At 37.0% G+C, this 21859-nt stretch overlaps 1 protein-coding gene across 1 annotated transcript in view; it reads left to right on the top strand.

Moving 5' to 3' along the window:
- The first annotated feature begins 327 nt into the window (after window positions 1-327).
- IMPG2 (interphotoreceptor matrix proteoglycan 2) overlaps window positions 328-21859 on the top strand; it is a 46569-nt gene continuing 25037 nt past the window's right edge. Inside the window, exons 1-5 of the mRNA XM_008581248.1 lie at window positions 328-477; window positions 1374-1456; window positions 7726-7887; window positions 13897-13955; window positions 16079-16099. Of these exons, the coding sequence (XP_008579470.1) occupies window positions 354-477; window positions 1374-1456; window positions 7726-7887; window positions 13897-13955; window positions 16079-16099 (449 nt within the window). The 5' untranslated portion in view covers window positions 328-353. The remainder of the gene's footprint in view (window positions 478-1373; window positions 1457-7725; window positions 7888-13896; window positions 13956-16078; window positions 16100-21859) is intronic.

Raw genomic sequence — 21859 nt, 5'->3', positions numbered from 1 at the left:
ATTTCTTTACATTAAATAGGCTTTATGATTTTTGATGATCTCTCAAATGAGATGAAATTCATGGTTGTGTGTGCCCCGTACCAGTCAATACTTTCCTGTCTATAATATTTGCATTCGTGATCATTTATTTGGTGTCTGTATTTTCTGTAAGACTTATGTAACCTTCAAAGACCATGGGTGTGTTGCATGCAGCAATATGCCTTTCTAAAGTGCTTTCTAAACTGCTTGACACATAGTATTCATCCATTCATTCATTCCAAAAATATTCATTCCGAAATAAAATAGTCAGGTACTGTTTTAGGTATAGGAATATGGCAGGCAAGGTCCCTAATCTTATGGAGTTTAGCTTCTAGATGTGGTCCTCAAATGTGAAAATAGATCCTAACATTTCTGTCATTTTATTAACCACAAACATTTTTCTTTCTAGCCCTGAATTGTCATCTCCAGCTCCTACTGATGGTACTTCAACATTGGGAGGTATGTTCTCATGCCTTTATTCACTTTTCTTTTTAAATTATTTATGGTGTACGACTATCTTGCAAGCAAGGACACTTTTTCAGCTCACTTTTAAAAAAATATCAGGTTTCTATGTGGAGTCTCAAGAAAAAGTAGTTATTTTTTTCACTTATTTTATGACCTTATGCTGTAGGTAGTTAAAAATATTTAATGGTTAAGTATTATACAAATTAGAACTCTGCTTAAAACAAATGTATTACCTAGTGAATTATTTTAAGGCAAACACACTGTTGCCACTATTTATGTCAAAAGGTAGAACTGTTCTAGTTCTTCATTTCTCATTTGTCCTGTAGTTTCCCAGAGTAAGAATTTTTCTGATTGTATTCTTTGGAATAGTTTAACATGTTCCTTTGACCTCTATATTTCTTGTAAATTGGTAGTTGCTTTTTTTATTCTTAATTTAAAAAACCCACAGATTTCTCTGTATTCAAAATTCCAAACATCCATAAAAATAGAACAGCACGATGAAGTCCAGTTTCAACAATTGTCAATTCATTGCCAATCTCCAACTTTCTCCAACTTCCCCTCTCTGGTAGAGCTACCTCTTTCAGCATCTGTCCCTTTTACTAGTTAGCTCATTAAGGATAGGACCTTTGTCTTTGTATCCCTAGTGTATTGTGCACAGCCTGGAGTATGGTAGGTACTCAATAAATGCTCATTGAATGAATCATAATTGTTTCTTGTTCTGGGAAGACTCTATGCAAATGTGTCTTGAGGTTAGAATGCACTGAATTTCCAGGATGAGAAAGCAAACAACTTATAGGAATGGATTTTGAAGTCAGTTCCTTATTTCCTGATATAAATTCTGACTTAGTCAGGTACTGAATTCATACATATGTTTTTATTTTTCTACTTAGGTGCTGCTCTCAGTGTTTCATATCCAGGAACTGCCTCCTATGAAGGTGCCTCAGAAAGCAGCTTGGAAAGGCCAGAGGAGAGTGTGAGTGATGCTCTGCTTTGTTACTTAGTTTCTAACATGGAGAATAGGGGTTAAGAGAGAGTTTATATTCCATTGCTGGACTAGGCTGGACTAGACAGGACTACGTGTGGTGCCCTGTTATGGAAATGTGGATTCTTTTTTATTATTCTTTATTATAAACATATAATTATACAAATCATGATTTTTCTTTATGCCCTTTATTGAATTTATACCTCCCCAAACCACCTCCACCTCTCCCCATCTCTAGTATCCTTAGGCTTGTTTTCCCCTTCTGAAAGTTCAACATATGGTTTTGGTTTTTTCTTTCTTTCTTTTCTTTTTCTTTTCCTTCCTCCCTTCCCTCTCCTCCCTTCCCCCTCTCCCTCCACTCCCTCCTCCTCCTCCCACTTTCTCCCCCTCCCCTTTCCCTTCCCCTTTCTTTCTACCCAGTTGTAACTGAGATCATGCAGTATTTCTCTTTCCTCTTCTGGCTTATTTCACTTCATATAATTTTCTCCAGACTCATCCACATTGCTGCAAATGGCAGAATTTCATTCTTTTTTATGGCTGAGTAGTATTCCATTATGTATATATACCACATTTTCCCTATCCAGTCATCTGTTGATGGACACTTAAGTTGGTTCCGTATTTTGGCCATTGTAAATAGAGCTGTGGTGAATATGGGTGTGCAGGTATCCTTTTGTCATGATGATTTCCATTCCTTTGGATATATGTCCAGTAGTGGGATTGCTGGATCATATGGTAGTTCTATCTGTAGTTGTTTGAGGAACCTCCATACTGTTTTCCATAGTGGCTGTACTAATTTGCAGTCCTACCAACAGTGTAGAACAGTTCCCCTCTCCCCACATCCTCACCAGCATTTGTTGTTCATGGTTTTTTTAATAATGGCCAGTCTAACTGGGGTGAGGTGATATCTCAGTGTGGTTTTGATTTGCATTTCTCTGATGACTAGTGATGTTGAGCACTTTTTCGTATACCAATAGGCCATTTGTATGTCTTCCTTTGAAAAATATCTATTTATCTCCTTTGCCTATTTTTTAATTGGATTGTTTTTTTACTGCAGTTGTTTGAGTTCTTTTTTTTTCCTTTTTGTCTTTTTTCGTGACCGGCAACGGATCGCAACCCTCAGTGTCGCGCCCGTACCGGACCGGGACCAGCAACGGGATTGCAACCCTGCAACCCTCGGTGTTGCACCCGCACCTCGCTCAGCCAGTGAGTGGCCGGTCTGTATGTGGGATCCGAACCCTCGGCGGGAGCGCCGCTGCGCTTCCCAAGCAGCGCACTGTAGCAGTGCGCCACCGGGCCGGCCCCTTGAGTTCTTTATATATTCTGGATATTTATCCCTTTGTGGGATAAATATACAGTTTGCAGGTATTTTCTCCCATTCTGTAGGTTGTCTTTCTGCTCTGTGGTTGTTTCCTTTGCTGTGCAGAATCATTTTAATTTGATGTAGTCCCATTTTAAAATTTTTGTTGTTGTTGTTGTTTGTGCTTTTGGGGTCTTATTCATAAAGTCTTTGTCCAGTCCTACTTCCTGGAGTGTTTCCCCTGTGTTTTCCTTTAGTAATTTTATGGTTTCAGGTTTTATATTTAAGTCTTTAATCCATTTTGAGTTGATTTTGGTATATGGTGAGAGGTGCAGGTCCAGTTTCATTCTTCTGCATACAGAAGTCCAATTATCCCAGCACAATTTATTGAAGAGGCAGTCTTTTCCCCAGTGTATGTTCTTGTTGCCTTTGTCAAAGATCAGTTGGCTGTAAGTATGTGGGTTGATTCCTGGGTTTTCTATTCTGTTCCATTGATCTGAGTGTCTGTTCTTATGCCAGTACCATGCTGTTTTGGTTACAATAGCTTTGTAATATAATTTGAAGTCAGATAGTGTTAAGCCTCTAGCTTTATTAATTTTTTTTTTTGCTCAGGACTTCTTTGGCTATTCAGGATCTTTTGTAGTTCCACGTGAATGTCAGGATTTCTTTTTCTATTTTTGTGAAGAATGACATTAGTATTTTGAGGAAGATTGCATTGAATCTGTAGATTGCTTTGGGTATGACAGACATTTTCACAATGTTAATTCTTCCCATCCAAGAGCATAGCTCAACATATGCAAGTCAATAAATGTGATATACCACATCAACAAAATCAAGGACAAAAACCATATGATTATCTCAATAGATGCAGAAAAAGCATTTGACAAAATACAACATCCCTTCATGATAAAGACCCTCAGCAAATTAGGTATAGAAGGAAACTATCTCTACACAATAAACGCCATTTATGACAAATCAATTGCCAATATCATCCTAAATGGGGAAAGGTTGAGAGCTTTTCCCTTAAGAACAGGAACAAGACAAGGATGCCCACTCTCACCACTCCTATTTAACATAGTATTGGAAGTACTAGCCAGAGCAGTCAAGCAAGAGAAAGAAAGAACAGGCATCCAGATTGGAAAGAATGGAGTCAAACTATCCCTGTCTGCATATGACATGATCTTATATATAGAAAAACCTTAAGACTCTAAAAACTCATAGAGCTGATCAATAATTTCAGTAATGTTGCAGGATAAAAAATTAACACCCCCAAATCAGTAGCATTCTTATACTTCAATAATGAACCAGCAGAAAAAGAAATCAAGAAAGCGAGTCTAATTTAACCAAGGAGGCAAAAGATCTCTACAATGAGAACTACAAATTACTACTGAAAGAAATTAAAGAGGACACAAAAAGATGGAAAGACATACCATGTTCTTGAATGGGAAATGTGTGTTTAAAAACTAGTACACTAAAAAGAATCTGTGATTCTTTGGAGAGTTGAGTAAATCTGCTCTTATTGGCAAGTTCTTGTTGAGTCATGGCTTCAAATTGTAAATGAAATGATTGAGGTCTGGGAACCTTGGGGACTGTCACTGTGGTAAGCTCACTGCCTCTTATGGGCTCTGTGAGATGGTTTACTAAGGGGGGATTTGCCTCTGTTATTCTATCCCTTAATAGATCAGGTCTTAGCCTTCTCTTCTTCAGAGGGAAAGAATATAGATTTTATGTAGCTTAAAAAAACAAAAAAACAAACAAACAAAAAAAAAAACCCATGCTGTTTAAATGTACCATTCTTAGTAGAAACCTGTCCACTTAATAACATTAAATCTTATAGCTGAGTATCACAAAAACTACAGATTAACAAAAAAATTATATACTGCCCAGGTAGATAGAAACATTTTATTAGAAATTTTGTTAAATTCTGCATTTAAAAAATTTGAGTGTTCATAAATCCTAGATTATAGGGATAAAGCAAATTCTGACTGAACATATTCCCTGGAAAGATGCAGTTTAGTTACCTTGCAACTTCCCTTTCCACCTTGGACATTTTAAGTTACATGGAATCAGGTTAGGTCACCCTACTCTGCCTCACCACCCTCCCCATCACTGAACAAAACTGGTGGTAACTTGGATCCCTAGAGCAGATGCTGAATCAATACTTTTAAGTATAGCCATGTCCAAAGTAGATTGTGCTAGAAAATATTGATATTCAATATTTGAACTTGAGGCAAAATAGCTATGATTTAGGTGTGGAAACGTTTATAGAACGAGATAGAGTTTACTATAATAGAAATGAAGGAATTGTATGCAATCAGTTGGAACATTAGTATCCCAAACAGAGTGGATGATTTGAGCCAATTTGTAGAACTGGTAGGAAAAGAAAACAGTATACAGACACCTAACAAGAATTAGATTGCCTGTATTTTTAGTTCAAAAATGAAGTCCAAGGTACAGTTTTATACTGATGCATTTTCTTATCTACTGTTTTAGAAATAATACACTCTGTTTCTGTTTTGTTGGTAGTTATCCTATAAACTATGATGTTAAAATTATAACATATCAAAACCTTAGTTTTTCGAAATCTTTATCCTTATCCTGAGCAATGCAGGAACATATGAACATCGTAATTCAAATGATAACCCTGATGACATATGCTATTTTTCAGTATTTTTTTCTTTCTCTCTCTTTTTTCTCCTTAGATCTCTCTCTTTTTAACTGCTTAGCTGCATGTCTCTTAACTGCTTTAATCACTTTCATTTCTTTGTCTGTCTGTGTTGCATTCAGTTCTGTCTTTTGCTTCACTAAGTCTTCAGTGTAGTCTACTGTGTTGTTCAAACTGTCCATTGAGTTTTTAGAATCCTTGCTTTATGTGGGAGTATTTGATCTGACTTTTCAACATATACAGGTCTTCTGCTTTGTATCCTATCCCTTTGTAGTATTTAAAGCCTGGGTCACAAAGGATCAGTAGATGCTTCATGAAAGCTGCCATCTTCAACACTGAGTCACCTCTTTGGATTCCTGTAATCTGTCTTTTTTGACATCTTGCTTTTTTGTTTGTTTTTGTTTTTTATTTTCTTGCAAACCAGCTATGCATTAAAAGTACTAAAAAATATTTATCCAGCATTTTAGGCGTTCTGTAGTAATAAGGGTCCCATGATATTTCTTTCACAATAAAACTGGAAATAGAAGTCTCTGTCCACATTTAGTGAGATGAAATTTATTAAATAAAGTCTTATGCAAACTACCATAGGACTATGTTTTTGTTGATATTAGTCTCAGTGTGAATTAGCAGTATGATGCAGTTACTGAAAAAACCCAACTAGTCAAAGCTAGTGTAATTTTAGGTTACATTAATAGAAATATAGAATCTACTATGAGGGAGGTAGTAGTCCTACCATATTTTAATTGATTAGACCTCACCTATGGGTGCCACACTCTAAGAAAGACATTAAGAGCTTGAGAAATGTCTGGAGGAAAAGAGGAGCTAGGGGAAAGTCAGGGAAGACATGACAGTTGCCTGTACATATTTGAAGGGGTCTCTGGGTCTACAGTTTTTATATGTATCCCAGGTTACAGAATGTGGACCAATAGTAGAACTTACAGAGAGGTAGATTTGGATTTAATATTAAGAAGTTTCCAACCAGGAGAGCTTTTTGGAAGTGTAATAGTCTGATTTTGAAAGGCATTTTTTTTTTCATCAAAGCCATTTAAACTGATGATGAGTGGCTACTCATTAGGGATATTGTAGAGAGAATTTAAGGATCGGAAGGGTTGGTGGAATCTTTGAGGTTCCTTTCCATTCTGCAGTTTTGAAGGTCGCCGATTGATCCATCAGGGATGAAAAATTATACATTGAAAAAAAGCCCCTAATTTCTGTTCCTGACTCTGCCATTGGCTTGCTGTGAGTTTTAGGCTGGTCATTCATCCTACCCAATCCCTGGTTTTCTTATGTATCAAAATGGAGGGACTTAGATGAGCTCAAGTGTTTCTTCCATGGAGCAATGATTACTGACTGTAGTGTTCTAGTAGTGATATTCTGCTTCCCTCATTCCTTCTACATTTTTAATTGGAATTCTGTAAGGAACTGTTGTCACTTCTCTCTCATTTATTTATTCAATCATTTGTTTATATCAGTATGGACTCATGGTTATTTTATTCTTTGGGTTATAATCCAATATTTGTTTTGTTACTTGTTTTATTTCAGCTTTGGCCACTGGAAGACCTGGATTTTAATGTTACAGAGTACAAAATGTTTGTTGAATATAGTTTCAGATTCCACATAGCAACTAACTTTTAAGAAATTAACAGTTGTTGAGTTAAAAACAAATATCCACAATTATCTGAAAAGGCTATTAATATATTTCTCTCTGTTAATAAGCTAGATATTAAAGAATTTGCAAAAATATAAACAATGTCACTCTTCCTACTAGTTTTTATCTTAATGGAATATATTGTTTATTTTTGTATGTAATGCTGATTATTGTTATTTTTAAATGAATTAATATTTTTAAAATTTCTCTCTTAATGTTTTGTTTGGTAAGTATTTATAGGTATAACCCATATAAACCATAATTCTTTGGGTTCCTCAATGATTTTTAGGAGTTTAAAGGGGCTCTAAGACCAAAAAGTTTGAGAACCATCATTCTAGGCTATTTTTAGATGATACTTATAACACATTTAACTATTTTTTATTCACTTTGATGGTTTCCTGTGGAATAATTTTTTACCTTTCCCTGGACACGTCACTGTGTGTTCAAAGGAATGTACAAATGCACAGTAATTTTAATATTAGCTATGTCTTAAGTCCACCCAATTTGTTCCAAAGTCAAATACCATGTAAAGGGTCATCATCAAAAGTTGCCTTTGGCACAGTGTCTGGCACATGGTGGGCAATCAATAAATATTTGTTGATCGAATGAATAGATGTTGACGTTTATTGTTCTCTTTTCTAAAAATCCAGATTAGCAATGAAATTGAGAATGTGATAGAAGAACCCACAAAGCCAGCATCTGAACAGATTGCAGAATTCAGTATCCACCTTTTGGGGAAACAATACACGGAAGCACTACAGGATCCTTCCAGCTTTCACCATCAGTACCTTGTGGAAGAGTTTATTTCAGAGGTGTGTGTTTTTGTTTTTGTTTTTTGATAAACAAGACAGTTTGCTGGGACGTAAGTTTCCATATTCACAGCACTAAACTGTTTAAAGATAGGCTTAGAATTCAAGCTGTTCATCTACTTGGTTCCTGGGTTGGTGACTTAGCCATTTCTTCAGAAAGCTCTGAAAAGTTCACAGGAGGACAGATGAGTTCTTTCACAGAAACACAATTTTGCCATCTGCTAACAAATATTTCCAACTTTAGCTTCACAGCCAAGGACGAATGTGTTCTGTGGCATGGTTTTGGCTTGACAATATTGGAGTAATGAGGTTTTGACTTGACAAAGTTTGGAGAAATGAACATTTTTGAGAAAGTACATATAGTATACTATTTTTCTTGATGAAGCATTATATTTAATTTTTAAAAATTTTACCTTTAGGGGCCAACCCCGTGGCTCACTCGGGAGAGTGTGGCGCTGGGAGCGTAGCGGTGCTGCCGCCGCGGGTTCAGATCCTATATAGGGATGGCCGGTGCAGTTCACTGGCTGAGCGTGGTGCGGGCAACACCAAGCCAAGGGTTGCAATCCCCTTACTGGTCACAAAAAAGGACAAAACAAAACAAAAAAAATTTTACCTTTAGTATCCTTTTTTAAATTGAAAAATTTTGAATAGTTAACATGTAGGTATATACATGGTACAAAGATTAGAAGCACAAAAGGCATTCAACCAGAAATAAATTTCCTTCCTATCTCTGTTCCTTGGTTGGAAGTATTTTTAGAAAAGGATTTCTTGAAAGAACTGGATTAGCCATAACTTTACTTTCTGGAAGAATTCTATACAGGACTGAACTCAAGATTCTTTTGTCAAAAATAACCCATACTTTGCCCCCTTCTAGTGTACCTTTGCTCGTGTGTAGTAAGGCATTGAATGCCCATCTACCCCGCATCTGTTGACAGGGCTCACTATTCGTTCCTGTTTATTTCTTTTCCACTCCCTCTCGCTGGTGTTCTCCTTTGCCAAGTTTGTCAATTCCATTACCTTGAATTAATTCCCTTCCCCAGACACTGTATTCAGATGGGAAATAAAAATGTGTATCTCTCAGCCAAGCAGCATCATTGCAGCCGTTCAGACATGTGGAGTGTATGCCAGACAATTCATTTTCCTAGTCGTGTGGCCAAGTTACAAGGCTATATGGTATGTGGAAGAAATGTCAGCCAGGCCAGTGGCTACCTGGCATCAGATAGTGTCTTGGACTAGCTGTCTGGTTCTCTCTGCCCTTGGATTAAGGAACCTTTAATAAGCCTTAGTGTTTGGGTAAACAATTGTACGGAACGACTGCAGATTTAGGGAAAGACTAATAAATACTCTGAAAAACATCTCCAGCAGGGACTTTATGAGGTAGGTAGCTATTGGCTTGAGGTGATTTGAGGTTGATGAAAGGTCTGGGCCTACCATGAAATACCTTCTCCTCTGGCCTACCCTCTCTCCCCCTCCCCCCACCCCATCCCCTTCTTACCTGGAATGAAATGTCTACCAACAGCCACTTTGTGTGGAACAGAAGAGGCAGAGGTCATGGCTCTGAAGGATCCTGCCATCATGTTTACTGCAAACTGAAGGGGTCCCTCCAGCTTTCTCCCTTCACATGGACTTCCTCAGTATCATCTCCTAGGTAATATTAGAAGACACACAGGGAAAAAGAAAGCCTGTTTGGAGAGGATGAGGTTCAGGAGCTGTTACTCTTTTTTTAATGAGGAGAAGGGTAAGAAGAAGAAGGGGCTTGATAAGTTCGGGACAACATGAGGTATGACATCACAAAGGGAGAAGTAGCATGATAAGCTTGGGCGTGTCAGTATCTGAATATAGTCATACATAGTGTCATTGCAGTATCCTTGCGTAGTGCTTTACACACTACTGGCTGCTTTCTTCTGTTTGCTCACAGCAGCCATGTGGATAAGTATATCTATTTTACAGCTGAGGGTCAGGAGGCCAAATAACTTGCTTATGTTCATTTCAGTCTCTCTATGAGCAGAAAGGAAAATCAGATCTTCTCCTGCCTTTCAAAGTGCTCCTTCCTTTATATTATACAGAGCCCCCTTCATTTTAAATCAGGTGAGAAGTTATGGTGAACTTCACAGTTTTCCCAGCCCTGGTCCTAATTATAAAGCATATTTATCATGAGGCAAGGGAAAGAGGAAGAGGCGCAGTGTAAATCAGTGGGAAGAATATGGGCTTCAGTATTAGAGAGGTTTGGGGATAATGAAATTCTGATTCTGTCACTCACCAAACGTGTGATTCTGGCCAAGATAGTTGACATCTTAGTGTCTTATTTATCTTATCTATAAAATTGGGGTATTATATATCTCTTGGAAGTGTTTCAAGGATTAGAAGTGATATTACAAAGCACCAGACACATATAAGTCATTGAATAAATTGTACCTATTATTAATATTGGCATTAATAAAGTAGAATGACTTCTTGCAACTGGACCCCTGTACAATAGCTAACTGAAGGCGATGAATTAGAATATCTGTACATGTTTAGACTCAAGAGATTGCAAAATTAAGGTCTAGATAGGCTTACTACTACTAATAATGTACAGTTGGATAGCATTTTGCAGTTGATGGAGTACTTTCAGGTACATTCATTTTAATATTACAAAAACTGATGTGGTAGATGGGAAGGGCGGTATTAATTCTACAAAAGAAGGATTGTGCATGGTCATTCTGCCAGCAAAGACAGAGCTGAGACTAACCCTTAGTCTTCTGATTCTTAGTCTTGTGGATTCCACCCTGCCCCCAGCTCCATTCCACAAGAATTATAGCACTTCTTTCTTTCCTTTCAGAGAGTAAAACAAGGCAAGTTACTATAGCCAAAAAGTTTCATGGGTTTGGTATCTTTATTCTTAAGGTATGAAGATATTTAGTGAAACAAATTAAAAAAAAAAATCCCACTCTCCTGATTATAGGAGGACTTGTTAAAAGCAGAGGCCCAGAGTTGTCACCAAGGTCCATTAACTAACTTCCCTTGTTCTGATGTACATCCCATAGTGACCCATCTGGTGAGGGTGTCACCTTCTGAAATGGTATTGATTAAATGTTCAATTTTGTTAAAATTTGTATTTGTGCACAACCTGATTATTTTTAGATCTTCAGTCCAGTCTACCATTCTTTTTTTCCCTGTCCAGTCACTAAGTTCATATGGAGTTATGTGGCTGGATTTTAAATACTGAGTAGTAGTTGGGGCCGGCCCGGTGGCGCACTGCGCTAGTGCGCTGCTTGGGAAGCGTGGTGGTGCTCCCGCCGAGGGTTCGGATCCCACATACAGACTGGCTGAGTGAGGCGCGGGGGCAACACCGAGGGTTGTGATCCCGTTGCCGGTCCCGGTCCGGTACGGGGGTAACACTGAGGGTTGCGATGGACACGGAAAAAGACAAATAAATAAATAAATAAATAAATAAATAAATAAATAAATAAATACTGAGTAGTAAAACTGGCTCCTGCACATATGATGTTAATAAATTGATCTTTTGACCAGTTTAGTTAGCTGGCTGCTGTTTCATAACCTCCTTCGTGATAAGCACTCATCAAGACCTCTCTCCTGGGGCTTCTTGCTTAAAGAGTTCTTTCTAATGTTGAGTGTGTTCATGGTTCTCTTGTGTCATAGGAACAGAAAACATGACACCAGACACATTCCCACTTACAGAAACCAAACACTAGATTGTGTGCTATGGCCAGATTTCTAATCCAAATGATAACATTTAAAAATGCTATTACACGTCTATACTACCCAAAGCAATTTACAGATTCAATGCAATCCCCATCAAAATACCAATGACATTCTTCACAGAAATGGAAAAAAACAATGTCAACATTCATATAGAACAACAATAGACCCTGAATATCCAAAGCAATCCAGACCAAAAAAATAAAGCCAGAGGTATAACACTACCTCACTTCAAATTATACTACAAAGCTATAGTAACCAAAGCAGCATGGTACTGGCATAAAAATAGACACTCAGACCAGTGGAGCAAGATAGAGAACCCAGAAATCACCCTTCAGGCTTACAGCCATCTGATATTTGACAAAGGCAACAAAAACCTATTCTGGGAAAAGACTGCCTCTCCAGTAAGTGGTGCTGGGAAAATTGGATATCCATATGCAGAAGAATGAAACTAGACATGCACCTCTCACCACATACTAAAATCAACTCAAAATGGATTAAAGACTTAAATATGAGACCTGAAACTGTAAAATTACTAAGGTAAAATATAAGTGGAACACTTCAGGAACTAGGTCTGGGCATAGACTTTATGAACATGAGCCTGAAAGCACAAGAAGCAACAAAAGAAAAAATAAACAAATGGGATTATATCAAACTAAAAAGCTGCACTGCAAAGGTAACAATCAAGAGAGTGAAATTACAACCTACAGAGTGAGAGAAAATTTTTGCTAACTATGCATCCGACAAGGGATTAATATCCATAAAACACAAGGAACTCAAGCAATTACACCATAAAAAACCAAATAACCCAATTTAAAAAAATAGGCAAAGGAACTGAGTAGACATTTTTCAAAGGAAAACATACAAATGGCCAACAGGTACATGAAAAAATACTCAACATCACTAGTCATCAGGGAAATGCAAATTAAAACCACATTGAGATACCACCTCACCCTAGTTAGACTGGCTATAATCAAAAAGACGGAGAATAACAATAACAAATGCTGGCAAGGATGTGGAGAGAAGGGAACACTCCTAAACTGTTGGTGGGACTGTAAATTAGTACAACCACTATGGAAAACAGTATGGAGGTTTCTCAAACAACTACAGGTAGATCTTCCGTACAATCCAGCAATCCCAGTTCTGGGTATATACCCAAAGAAATGGAAATCATCATGTTGAAAGGATACCTGCACTCCCATGTTCATTGCAGCTCTGTTCACAATAGCCAAGATATGGAACCAACCTAAATGTCCATCGATGGACAATTGGATAAGTAAACTGTGGTATATATACACCATGGAATACTACTCTGCCATAAAACAGAATTAAATTCTCCCATTTGTAACAACGTGGATGAGTTTGGAGGAATTTAAGTTGAGTGAGATAAGCAAAGCACAGACAGATAAATACCATATGTCCTCACTCATAAGTGGGAGCTAAGAGAGAAAGAAGGAAGAAAAGAAAGACCACAGTGGTGCGTGGTGCATTGGACTTGCAGAGGGAGAGAAAATACCTAGGGATACAAAGTGGAGTTGGGGTGGGGGATGGGGGATGGGGCTGGGGAGGGAGGTCGGGGATAACTGGGGGGATAATCGGGTGGGGGACATGGGGTATAATCACAATTTGTGGTAATGCACATGCTGCAGTATGGATCTGGCCATCACATCTTAGGCATGAGTGGTGACAATTTGATTTGTATGCCATGAATATTCATAATCAATAAAAAAAAGAGAGAAAAAAATTTAAAAAATAAATTTCATTAACAACAACAAAAAATGCTATTATAGCTTCTTATTTTTTTTTTTTTTTTTGACTGGTAAGGGGATCACAGCCCTTGGCATGGTGTGGTCTGCACCACGCTCAGCCAGTGAGCGCACTGGCCATCCCTATATAGGATCCGAACCTGTGGCCTCAGCACTACCAGTGCCGCACTCTCCCGAGGGAGCCACGGGGCTGGCCCATTATGGCTTCTTTTGAAATGAATACTTTTCTTCACATTTTATCATAGAAGGGAAAAAAAACAGCACTTTGCCAATAAGCAGTATGCTTTTCATAATTTGGAAAAAAATCAAAACCTTAAAAGACAAAATGAAAAAGAAAAATGTGGCAGTTTTGTAGTAAAAACTGTTTTCTAACATTGTAACTACTATAATTTTTTTTACTTTCTGACTAATGCATATCTACGTATGTGTATAAGCCTCTAATATTTACAAACAGTGTACTTTTTATTCTACTCTTAAAAGCATTATTTTCTATGTACTTTTTCACATTTCTGCATAGTTATCTTTTTTTTTTTTTTTTTAACAGGTTGAAAGTGCATTTATTGGTTTACCAGGCTACAAGGATATTGGCGTGCTGGAATTTAGGTAAACAAATTTACTCTAAAAATGCTCATGTTTAGTAGCATTCTTTATTCCAAGTGGAATATCCTTTGTGTTTTTCATATGTGCTTTATTTAACAACAAATGATTTGAATGCTGTAAGTCAATGCTATTTCTGGTAAATTAGTATTCTTGATACTAGTTTTTCAGGTGAAAAACTGAGTTAGAAAAAGGCAAAATAAGGTATCCTAGGAGACATACTAGGTCTGTAGTTGGGCTGGGATAAGAACTTAGAAACTCATGTCTCCAGCTTACTGCTGACAAATTACACAGCTCTTATTTGACACTGATGGGAGCCTGAAGTCAGATTAAATGTGGTCCCAGCATCCTCCTAAAACTTGTCAGTGTGGTAATTTTCAAATACTGGTGAATGGTCACTCTGGAAGGGATGCATTAGTCCCCATTGCAAATGTAACAGTTCTGAGTAAATCAAAGAGACTTCTTTTTAAGCCATTTTTTTAAGACTCACAGCAAAATAATTGTGAATTTTATTCAGTGGATATTTTGAATTGGGCACTTCACATTCCTGAGCTCAATTTTCAACCCTCTCAGGAGAGATATTATTAATACTCGTTTTATAGAGGAGAGAACAAGTCTAAAGAGATGAAACTGTTAGCCCAAAGTCAAAGAGCTTATAGACTGGGGGCAGACGAGGAATTTTGAAACAAAGTGGCTGAGTTTATTGCTCTCGCTATTAACCTCCAAGCTAGACTGAGTACTGTGATTTGGGCGATAGCTATGGCCCAGCTATTGGATGCAGGAGAGCCCAGGTTGGAGGCACTGTGCAACCTGACAGCATAATTAACATAATTAACAGTGTCACCGTCTCAACTTTGGCATGTTCTTGTGAAAACTCTTGGGTTTACTAGAAATAACAGCAAGCACTTAAATAGCATTTACAGTGTGTGTGTGTATACTAATTTATTTCCAACATCAACTCTATGAAATAGTTATTATTATCCTTATTTTTTTCTGTGAGGAGGAAGCAGTGAATTTAAATAATTTGCCCAAGGGCACTCAGCTAGTTAGTGGTGCAGGCTTAGTGAAGAGAGGCCAGGCATGGTAAATTGACCTCTACCTACTCTTAACACCGTGACTAATCTCCCCAGATCAACTTTAGCAGTTTTCGTAGAATGCTGTCTCTAGTCGTGCCTAAGCTCAAATGAGAACCTCAGAATGTGAGGCCTTTGAAGACCTCTCTCACTCAGCAGCATGTGAAAGGCAACACGGCCTTTGGAGCAACTTTCCTGGCTTCAGATCCTGCCCTTGCACTTCTGGCTGAATGGCTTTGGGTATATTACCAGGTCTTAACTTCTCAAGACAGTTTACCTACTAATCCTACTTTATTAAGATATACTTTTGAAATACTTTGGGCAAATTATTTAGCTTCTTGTTCCTTAGTTTCTTTACCTGTAATATGGGTATACTAATGAATGAATTAATTTTGTAAAATGCTTAGCACAGTGCCTGGCACGTGGGAAGTTCTATGTAAGCATCTGCTACATAGAATAAATAAATGTTAAAGGCTGTGCAATATCCTTTAGTCAGTCCCGACACTTACCCTTAGCACCTTCCTGTGTGCCGTCTGATTTTTTTTCCCCTTCTAAATGTATTTTATTATTATTTTTGTTGTAACAGTTGAATGTATGTATCTGTGGGGTACAGAGTTGAATATCAATACCTATGTGCAATATGTGATGCTGAAATCAGGATAATTAGTATACACAACATGATGCAATGTACTTGTTTATTGTGGCCCTTAAAGAAAGTTCCCAATTTTGTTAATGCCAACAGCTGAAGTCTTCTGCTGATCTACAGATTTTTATTAAGAGATAGCCTTATGTGAATTGTTTAAAAAGTATTTTTAAATAACGTTTAAAACAGAGTCAGGACCATTGGTTTTATAATAGAAGACTTTCTCCAGCTTTGCTCACTTCCTTCAATCTATAGGAATTTGTCAGTATTTGATAATATGCAAGCATTTGCATTTAAAGGAGGAATTTCAAAGAAAATCAGAGGAAATATATAAAGAGCTAGCACTTTGATGACTGATGTGATGATAATAATGGTCCCAAACTCTGTTTAACACTTTCAATTTTTATTTTCAGGTCCCCCAAGGAAAATGGCAGGTAGAGTATTTTTTGGCACTTTCTATACTGTCTGTTGAATCAGGAGGTAGTTTAGAAAATATGGCAGCCCTAGGTCTAGGGGAGCAGGACTCCATTCTTCTATCATTTCCAATATCACTGTCCTTCTCCTTATAGATCAGAGGTTGGCAGACTTTTTTTTTATTAAGGATCAGGTAGTAAGTAATTTAAACTTTGTAGGGCCATAAGGGCTCTGTTGCAACTACTCATCTTTGTCACTATCAGGTGAAAGTAGACATAAGCAATACATTATAAATTAACGAGCCTTGCTGTGTTTCAATAAAACTTTATTTATGGACACTGAAAACTGAATTTCATATAATTTTTACATGTTACAAAGTATTGTTCTTCTTTTGATGTTTTTCAACCATTTAAAAAATTAAAATTCATTAACTTATGGATAGTGGGCTGAGTTTAGATCACAGGCTATAGTTTACAATGCTGTTAAAGACTAATGACTGACAAGTACTTTTAAATATTGTATTACACTTAATTTAAAATAGGAATAATAAGTTGCATTAATGTAAATACTTTCAAGTATACTATGTCATTCAATAATATAATCAAGTGCCACTTTAAGTGGTAAAGAGGAGAAAACTGATCTCTACAATAGTTCATTTGCAAAAACAGCTGCTCCCCAGAATTTCTTAGGTAAAGCATAATATAAAAGCATAGTCAATACCTTTTGTGAAGGTTGTCATATTGCCTTTGGATTCCCAGTGTATTTAAAATACACTTTTTTCTTGGAAGATTGATAGTCATAATATGGAATTTATGAAGCAAATTCATAGGCTAACTATGGACATGTTTAAAGGTACAGTAATATTCCTTTATTGTAACATCTTATATTTTGAGAAGGGCTTTCTGACTTTCTCATTTTTATTTACATAATTTTAACAAGTATTTATTAATTGTCTAATAAATGGGAAAATCCTGTGCACATAAAAATGAATAACTTGGTCTCCACCCTCTAGGAACAGTGTAATGAAAAGTGATGGTTGTTTTTATTTAACTTTACATTCTTAGTATCCCTGTGAGATAGTAAAAATGAGAATTAATACTCATTTTCCTATTAACAACTATGTTGATTAACTGGAAAACTCTGCTTCTTGGTCATGGCAGGTAATAAAAAGTTTACTTCCCATAAATTCATTTTGTACCTTTCTCTTACATCTTTGGAGATATATTTTCTTGTAATTGTGCTTTATTTAATATGTGTTTTGCACATTGGGTCCAGAATATCACCAGCACTTCATTACAAAATAATAAAAAGCTACAAATAGATTAAGACTCCTAAACCCTTAGAAGATTTAGAACACATCATGAGGGCCCCATTTATGTTTTGAAGTTGCTTACCAGCAGTTGACCAGAAGCAAGTAGAATGGTATAACACTGCAGTCTCACCATTGAACATGATCTGTCACTATTTGGAATTCATTGTGATTTGAATTCTATACATGGGTTTATAAAAAAAGAATTCACTTTCCTCTTGGAGGTGAGGAAATTCTGCCTTAGAGAGGCAAATTGATTTGCTGTAGTTATAAGATTAGGAAGTATCAGATATTTTAAGCAAGGTCATCAGAATTTGGGTTTCTGTACTTATAGTATACGTAAACTGCTCTGTGTATATGTTTTATAGGTATATGTGTTGATGGTCTGTACTCAACCAAAAGGCCTGATTATTGAATTGCTGCCCTCTGGGGTGATTAGAATGTTAAAGCAACCCACACTTTGATGTTAGTCCTGTGATCAAAAGAATGGTATATTTTCTGAGTGCTAACAGTCCTCTCTACAGGGACAGAGATAAAAATTCAACATGAAGTCATTAGATTTTATGATAGAATTGTTAACCTAGGTTCAGTTTTCAAAATTGTTCAGTATTTTCAAGTATTAGTCTGGTAATGAAATTTATTTGTAACTTTTTGGTATGCTTGTATTCTGAGCTGTGTATGAATGAATGTGTGGCACAGAAATCGTCTATTTATAGAATATATAACCTCTCTCTCACCCCACCCGCCTTCCCCATAAGCATTTATACGCACATGAAATGTTTTGTTTTCTCTGTACCTCTTTCAAGATGCATGCATTATGTTAAGTTAGTAGGACCCATTTGAAGTGAATCAACAATATATCCATCTGGTACTCCTCATTCATAAATTCACTTCCAGGCTTTGTAAGTTTACACCTGTTTCTAGAAGAAGTGTTATAGAAGAAGGGATGTCTGAGTTTCTCTGAAATTAGAGAACAGAAGTGATATAGAAGAAGGATGTCTGAGTTTCTCTAAAATATCCTTATTTTGACTGTTCTTGATGAAATGTGATACCTCCATTTTTTCTTTTTAAAATCAGCAGATGTCAAACAGCCAGTCAGGGCATTTGAGATGAGAGAATGAGAAGGGGTGAACTTCACCTCCACATGATTGATGTCTCTGGAAATAGCTGTTGGACACAGAAACTCTCATCTGTCTAGCAGCTACGTCATTCCAGTTCAGAAGATGACAGATGATGATACAGTGGTGGTTGATTAGCTCAGAGCTGCTTAGTGTGGAGAACCAGCACGTCTTTCCTCAATCTGACACTGTTTTGTCTGCCAGTGTGTATTCTGCTTCTTATGTACTTCCTTGGCCTCTTGACTTCCTTTTATTCTGTCCTGCATCCCGAGACATCGTTGAACTTCATTTGCCATGCCAGTATTCAGTTTGTTCTGGGTTACAGTGAAGTTCTTGGCCCTGAGAATAGATGATCTCCTGGTACCTCAAGCATTTCTTTGAGTTTTTTTTCCAGGGCAAAAACATGCTTATTAATTGCAATATCTCTCTGAGGCATTTTATCTGCTTTAATGAATTTATCCTCACTAGACAAGGTAGATTATAACAGAAGTGTTCTTTTTAGATGTCCAACAGAAATATTTTGCCAGTAAAGAGTAAGGCCAGAAATCTAATCCAGACTACCTGATTTGCATAGTTTCTTGATCTGGGAACGTTTCTGTTGATCTTCTCCCTATAATATTTGAAAGTCATGCAAGGCACCTGGTAGGCTCCCAGTAACTGCTTGACTTTCCTTGTCTGATTTTCTGCTTAGCCCAGAAACCAACTCAAGTGTTAACTAGCACGCCTTTTCTTCTTTTTTTTCTTATCACTGTTTCCTGTCTTAGCGTCATGTTAACACTAGAAGTAAGTTTAATAGGTTGTACAGAAATCCCCAGGAGAAGCCCACCTTTCTGTAGATGTAGGTATGGTATATCTCATTGAGCTTGGAAAGAGTTTATACATCTTCACAAAGCTGGGATGTGGCCATGAAACAATGTCTCTAAAATGATTACTCAGAAGATACAAATGCATGAAGATAATATGTATGCTCTTTAGGGTTAAAATTTGCTCTTTTATATTTAGAGACTGAAAATGCTTCAGATTAAGTCAGGAGTATCACATACTGTCATTTAAGTGGCACACATTCAATTGTCTTATTTGTCTGCATTAGCGAACAAAATGGACCTTTTTTTTTTTCATTATTTTCAAAAGTATTTATTGAACTACTATGAGCTAGGCATTGTGAAAGATGCTTGGGACACAAAGCTGAATAATAATTTTGCCTATACAGTTGGTGGAGGAGATAGAACATGAGCACCAACAATGTCTTCAGTGTTAAAAAGAGGTTTCCCCAGGGAGGTGACATCTGAGCTGAGGCAAAAAAGAAATAGCCAGGTAAAGAAGGTGTGTGTATGTGTATATGTGGAGGATGCATGGGATGGGAGGTGGCAACAGGAATTGCAGAGAGAAGGAAATGTACATGCAAAGATCTATAGACAGAGTAAGTGCATGGTGCCTGTGGTCTGCCAGTATGTCACAAAAACTGAAGGCTCATACAGAGCAAGGGAAATATGGTGTGGTGATGAGTTTTGACCAGTAGGTGTCCCTCTTACTGTTTTATTCCAACTTGGAACTGTCTCGGTTATTTAAGCATATTTTACTGAATTTATTTCTTTATAAAGATCAGGAATTACCCATGAATCAACTTATTCTGATAAAAATTAAAAGACTTTAATTTCTTAAGGGGTTAAGAGAAATTATAGAATTTAGAAAGTCTAGAATTTAGAGCATCAGTGTGTCAAAGTACTCAGCTACCATTTTTTAAGAACCCTAAACCACCCCATTAGAAGAGGCAGTTTATCAGATCTAGGAGGAAAACAGTACTGAAGTTACTCAGTGAGACAGGAACATCAGAGGGTTCTGACTGCTTGTATGGCAGGTGAGGATGTCACTTTTATGCCACCCCTTGCAGTCCAGGGTGTTTTTCTATACCATGCAGGCCAGGTCAGGTCCAGACCAGCCAGTGCTCCCAGGAAGCAGAGGTCTCTTAAGACATTCATGCTTACCAAACCATAAAACACAGTGATTTCTCTAGGATACCCATTGATCTATTTAAAATGGGAAATATATCTGACAGTTGATCAATTATTACATTGGCTAGATCATGCATTCTCTCCTCATAGAAAAATCTATAGGAAGTTATAAGCGAAAGTTTTCTTTGCAAGCTTGAAATCAGAAAAAGGAAGTTGAATGATCTTAATGGCCAGTATCATCAACCATGCTAGCTTGTTGTGGCCAGCTTCAATCTAGGGATCTACTTTACAAGGACCAATACACTGGTCAGAAGCTTTCCACCAACGAGTAGCATAAATTAGTTGGTTAATTCCTTTTTTTCTAGACACCATGATAGCCTCATTATGTTAATACCTTTTTTTAGATATGTAAATACCTTGATCAGGCTGAAGTTTTGTTTTGTTTTTATATATTCAGACAAGTATAAATTTCTGTTCAACAAATGAGGACTGAGTACCTCTCAGTGCCAGGTGCCAAGCTGAACATTGGTGATAGAAACTCAAGGAGAGACTGAGAGACAGTTAGAGTAAACAAAATCTTTTTACAAAACAACAAAGGCTATAACCAAGGAATATATAAGTAAGTTCAGAGGAAGAAGCACTTTATTTTTATGCTTTGATTTGAGAGTCATTTTGGTGCTGTGAAATGTCCAAAGGTGGCAAATACTTCCATTGCATGTCTGTCTGAATGGTTTATCTCTGGGAAGGTAGTGTTCTTTCCTCTGGAGAGATCTTGGTGTGGCATCCTGGGTACTGCCTATGATGGCTATGCTGCAGAGGCCTGCTGGAAGCCAGAGTGATGACTAGTACAGAGCTATCCTCATGACTTTTTCTGGTAATAGTTTAATTAAAGCTACTGAGAGTGTAGCATAGTAGTTCAGAATGCTGGTGCTGGAGTCTGGCAGATCTGTGTTTAAATCCTGACTCTACTACATATATGTTACAAAATTTTAAATAGTCTTTTCATTTCTTTATGCTTGATTTCCTCAATAATATTCTGAAGATAATACCTTTTTCATCAGGACATTATGAAAATTAAATGAGGTAAAGCATGTAAATGCCTGTTACTTTATAAGCACTTACAAAATGTTAGCTTTTAATTGTTAGAGAAATCTGATATAATCGGAAATCTATAGTCTGATGTTATTTCTCCAAATGACTATTTAGGAAAATGTTAAATAACATGTCAACTCCTACTTATTTTTTTTTCTCTCTTTCTATCCTTTATTCCCAGAAGTCATCTCTTTGTTTGCTGATGGAAAAGTGTACAGTGAAAAAGCCTGATTCCCAGACGAGTTATTTGTTAGCACTTGTTAAGCCTTTGTTTAACTCATTAATGAGGGAGTCACCAAAAAAAAAAAA

This window comes from Galeopterus variegatus, unplaced genomic scaffold (genome assembly GCF_000696425.1).
Source record: "Galeopterus variegatus unplaced genomic scaffold, G_variegatus-3.0.2 Scaffold2308, whole genome shotgun sequence".
NCBI classification, from domain to species: domain Eukaryota; kingdom Metazoa; phylum Chordata; class Mammalia; order Dermoptera; family Cynocephalidae; genus Galeopterus; species Galeopterus variegatus.
This window is presented reverse-complemented; position numbering and strand designations above follow the sequence as displayed.